Raw genomic sequence first — 4516 nt, 5'->3', positions numbered from 1 at the left:
AAAGATCCAACGGTCTATATACCTTGATATTGGTATATTATACGGGAGTATAGATATTATGTGCCAAAAATTCATGATTTTATGTACACTAATAATGTGTAACTTCTGTGCAAATTGTTTACAAAATATTTCATTATTTGTTTTATTATTTCCAGTTCCTTTCTTCTTAACAGTAAACCAATGACACTAATTCATTGTTTCTTAGAAAACTTTAATATTTTAATTTTGTTTAAGTTTTTATTTTATTTTATTTATCTTTAAGGGCAATACCAATACCTCTAATTCATTCCTACTTAGGATTTTTTTTGTGAAATTTCACTATCTGTGCTTATTATTTCATATTATAAAAAAGTGCAATTTCTATTCAAACTGTGTACAAATTTTCTCATTATTGTGTTTTAACTTTTCTTTCTTCTTAAACGGTAATACCGATATTCATTATTTTGATCCGGATAAGTAGAGACACCATGGATCAAATGCCAATGCCACTAGTTTATTATTTTAGATTTTGTTTTAGTTTTCATTTTATTTTATTTTGTAAAGGTAATACCGATGTCACTAATCCATTACTTTTGAGAAAATACTACTTTTGCACAAACCTCACTAGTGTATGCTTATTTTTCATCGTAATAATACATTTTTGATATATATATATATATACATATATATATATATATATATATATATATATGTATGTATGTATGCATATATGTATTGTATGCATCTATAAAACTAAATATACATGTGTGAGATTGCAAATATAAAATAAATAATTCATTCCTTCTTACAAAATTTCTTTTTTGCATAGATTCCACTCCTATATGCTTATTTTTGCATATCGTACAAATGTGCAATTTTTGTGTAAGTTGTCTGCATTTTTATTTGTTTTTCTCTATTTTTATTTTTGTTTATCAACGGGCCATTGTTTTACATTGGGTCCATGAAGTCTTGTGAGCTCCAGTTGGTTTTGTATGCAAAAGGAGTTTTTATAACACAGTACAGAAGCAAGTGCTATGAACGCATGCCCGCACATGCACTCACTTTTATAAACGCATACACGCACATCCTACCCATATGAGCATCTTCGAAAGACTGAGCGCATGCAAAAAGAGTTAACGTGTGCTATAACACTGAAATTGGCTGACCACAATTTTGGTTCAGTCGATTGGTTAGGATTCGACTGATCCATTTCATAAAATCAGGCGACTGGCCAGTAGCCAGTTCCGCTAGCATCAACCCAAACACTCGTAACCGACGTTGGTAATGTGGGTCAAACTCCTGAACTCTCTCCTTTCCGAAATGTTCGCCGGATAAAAGAAAGACTTTGCAGTAATTATTGACTTGCCGGAAAACGGTATGATTCCTCTTGTGTTTTTATAGAAAATTGTTAGTCCTGTTCGATTGACACATACATGAGCTCAACCAACCTATAGACAATTGGGTCGCAGGACACAAGTGAGCAAAGTTTGAGAGCTTACAAAATTCATGAGTTATTCAAGCCTCCTCGAAAAACAAAAACAAAATGGAAGTCTGTAGGATGATTCCAAATCCTTTTGCACACATCTTATGAACAAACTCTGTTTCTTTGCCATTTTCGTTTCCCAAAGGGAAGTCTACAATACTACTAGATGGCATGAGGACATATATGGCGATAATAAACACGAAACAAATCACTCGCACACATATATGGCGAGAGCTAACTAATTAACGGCACGGCGTGAACGGAGGTTCAAAGCCAGAGGGCTCCTGCCTGCTTCAAGACCGGCACGAGCTCGCCGGCCATGTGCATGGCCATGAGGCTGTCCAGCCCGCCCAGCAGCCTGCCCCCGATGAACACCACCGGGAAGGCGACTTCGGTGGCCACCTTGGTGCTGTTGTCCTTGGGCCAGAGCGCGAAGACGAGCGCAGCCGGGTCGGCGTCGTCGCTGACCTCCAGCACCGCCGGGTTCGCGCCCTGCCCCAGCAGCAGGCACCGGGCCACGTGTGCCATGCAGCACTCCCGCCGCCCCACCACCACAACCGGCTTCGCCTGCACCGTCCTCCGCACGTCGTCGGTGCTGCTGATCATGGCAGTGGCCGTCGCCGTCAGCCACGGTGCCGGCGCCTTGGCTTGCTGCATGTGGTCCGTCGTTCCTTCGTTCGTGCGCTTGAGTTTGACGAGCAGTACTGAGGTGTGGGGGAGGGAGGTGGATATGTGGAGGTCAGAAATATGGGTTGGGGTTAGGACAGAGTGCATAAAGCTATGGGACGTTAGGTCAGCTTCCTTGTCATGGCGTGCCACATGGCACATGCACAGAGTTTTACCCACCTTATTCCATATTGTATTGAAAAAATATTGGAAACATCGGATACAACGCTTGCACGCAAGCAAATACACAGTATCACACATACCCACTCACTAAAAACTACTAGTACTCCTTCCGTTCTTATTTACTTTGTACATTAGAGTTAATTAAAGTCAAACTTCATAAAGTCTCACCAAGTTTATAATAAACAATAGTATACTCAATGTGATGTGAAAGTGCATTCAATAATGAATCTAATGATATTAATTTGTTATTGCATATGTTAATATTTTTTGTTTATAAATTTGTCAAAGTTTACGAAGTTTGACTTTGACGAAAGCTAATATGCGGAGTAAATAAAAAAAAATTGAGTAATACATCATAGACACATATGAGTTTCCTTGTAGGTAGATACGTCGAACATACATGACGTAAATGCATTCCGCTCTACGGACAAACAAAAAAAAATATTTGATAACAAGTGAATGAGCATGTCATAAATTTTCTTAAAATAAAAGAAATATCTATGCGATCCAGTTGTACGAGTATAAGGTCAGCAGACTGTTGCTGTCACGTATACCACGTACTCCCTCCGTCCGAAAATACTTGTCATCAAAATGGATAAAAAGGGAAGAATCTAGAACTAAAATATGTCTAGATACATTTCCTTTTATCCATTTTGATGACAAGTATTTCCGGACGGAGGGAGTACGAGTTAATTAGCGGACGTCACTGCCATCATCATCACTTGAAAACGAAGGTGTCGCCGGTTACATCACTTCCGTTTTTAGGTGGTACACAAGTAGACTGGACTACTGGAGTACCTAAGTGACTTCGTTCCTTTGGTGCTATCGATCTAATGGTCGCCAGCTATGCCAAGAAACGCGTTCTTAACCGTTTGGCTCTAATGTTTTAATTTCGTCGAGGGATCATCTTTACTTTCGGTCAACTTGGAGTCTTGGCCCAAAGGCAGCCAACAACCTAGAAAACTTTCGTATCATTCCTCATTGCTGACGTTACCACACAGTGTTTGGTGCTAAGTTTATGCTTAGTTTTGGTATATTATAAATAGGGGGAGATGGTTACGGTGTTGGTTTATCCACACTCCATCAAATTCATATGCATGAAAAGAAAATGCATTTGTTCGCTTACAGGTTTTAGAGCATCTCCAATCGCGTCCCCAACAGGCCCCTCAAGGCGACTTTTTTAGAGCCGGCGCCGAAAAAATCACCCAATCGTGCATCCAGAACACCGAAATCCGCCGACTCGGCCCGTTTTTGGGCCCGGCGATCCCAAGCCGAACCCAGCGCACTGGGGGGCGCCTGGGGGCTCCGGCGGAAGGGAAAAACTTGTCTGGGGCACCTCTGTCAGGAGAAAACTCATCTTGCATGTCACGATCACCCTCCCCCCCCCCCCCCGCCGCACGCACGCCCTCCCGCCGCCTTGCCGATCCCGGTGGTGCCCTCCCCCCCGCTAGAGAAGCCATTCGCCCGCCGAAAAAGAGAAGGGTTTCGCCGCAGCATCCTCCACCCCGTCCCTGGGCGAGCTTTCTGGCGCTCTGGCCGCGCAGGGCGGGATACCGGCGGCTGCGTGCCTACCACGCCCGCCAGGTGTTCGGCGATTTGTTTGCTCGGCTATGGACTCCGACGACGAGGAGGTACTCGCGGCGCTGCTGGAGGAGGAAGCCGAAGACGACGCCCAGGAAGAAGAGCATCTCATGGTCCTTGCCGCCCTGGCCAGCCTGCTAGCGAGCAATGCAAAGCCTCGGCGAGGTGGCTCGGCGTCGGGGCGGATGAAGGCAAAGAACCAACATCGACTCGAAGGCTATTGCTTGCTCTACTCCGACTACTTCTCCGACGCTCCACTGCACGGCGACAAAGTATTTCGGCGCCGTTATCGGATGAGCCAAAAGCTCTTCCTCAGGATTGTGAATTCCATCAGGGAGTTCGGCGGCCACTTCAAGTGAAGAAGGATTGCACTGTCACACTTGGATTCACCTCACTCCAGAAGTGCACGACAGCTATGAGGATGCTTGCATACGGAGCTCCCGGTGATTCACTGGACGACTATGGGCGCATGGTCGTGTCCACGACCATTGAGTATTTCTACAGGTTCTGCATGGAAGTGGTGGCAGTGTTTGGACCGCAATACTTGCGATCACCCAATGTTGAAGACACAACTTGGATCCTAGCACAGAATACAACAAGTGGATTTCCTAGGATGCTTGGAAG

At 43.9% G+C, this 4516-nt stretch overlaps 1 protein-coding gene across 1 annotated transcript; it reads right to left on the bottom strand.

The window, feature by feature from the left end:
- Positions 1-1512: 1512 nt before the first annotated feature.
- On the bottom strand, positions 1513-2187 carry LOC123065258 (monothiol glutaredoxin-S3). Its single transcript, XM_044488597.1, has one exon. The coding sequence runs from the start codon at positions 2117-2119 to the stop codon at positions 1730-1732; it is 390 nt and encodes a 129-aa protein (XP_044344532.1). The 5' UTR covers positions 2120-2187; the 3' UTR covers positions 1513-1729.
- Between the last annotated feature and the right edge of the window lie 2329 nt (positions 2188-4516).

The sequence above is a fragment of the Triticum aestivum genome, chromosome 3B (genome assembly GCF_018294505.1).
Source record: "Triticum aestivum cultivar Chinese Spring chromosome 3B, IWGSC CS RefSeq v2.1, whole genome shotgun sequence".
NCBI classification, from domain to species: Eukaryota; Viridiplantae; Streptophyta; class Magnoliopsida; order Poales; family Poaceae; genus Triticum; species Triticum aestivum.
Note: the sequence above shows the minus strand (reverse complement) of the source record. Positions and strands in the feature narration are given on the sequence as shown.

Excerpts from the sequence above, each read along its gene's own strand:
- LOC123065258 (XM_044488597.1), bottom strand. The coding sequence starts at position 2,119 with ATGCAGCAAGCCAAGGCGCCGGCACCGTGGCTGACGGCGACGGCCACT.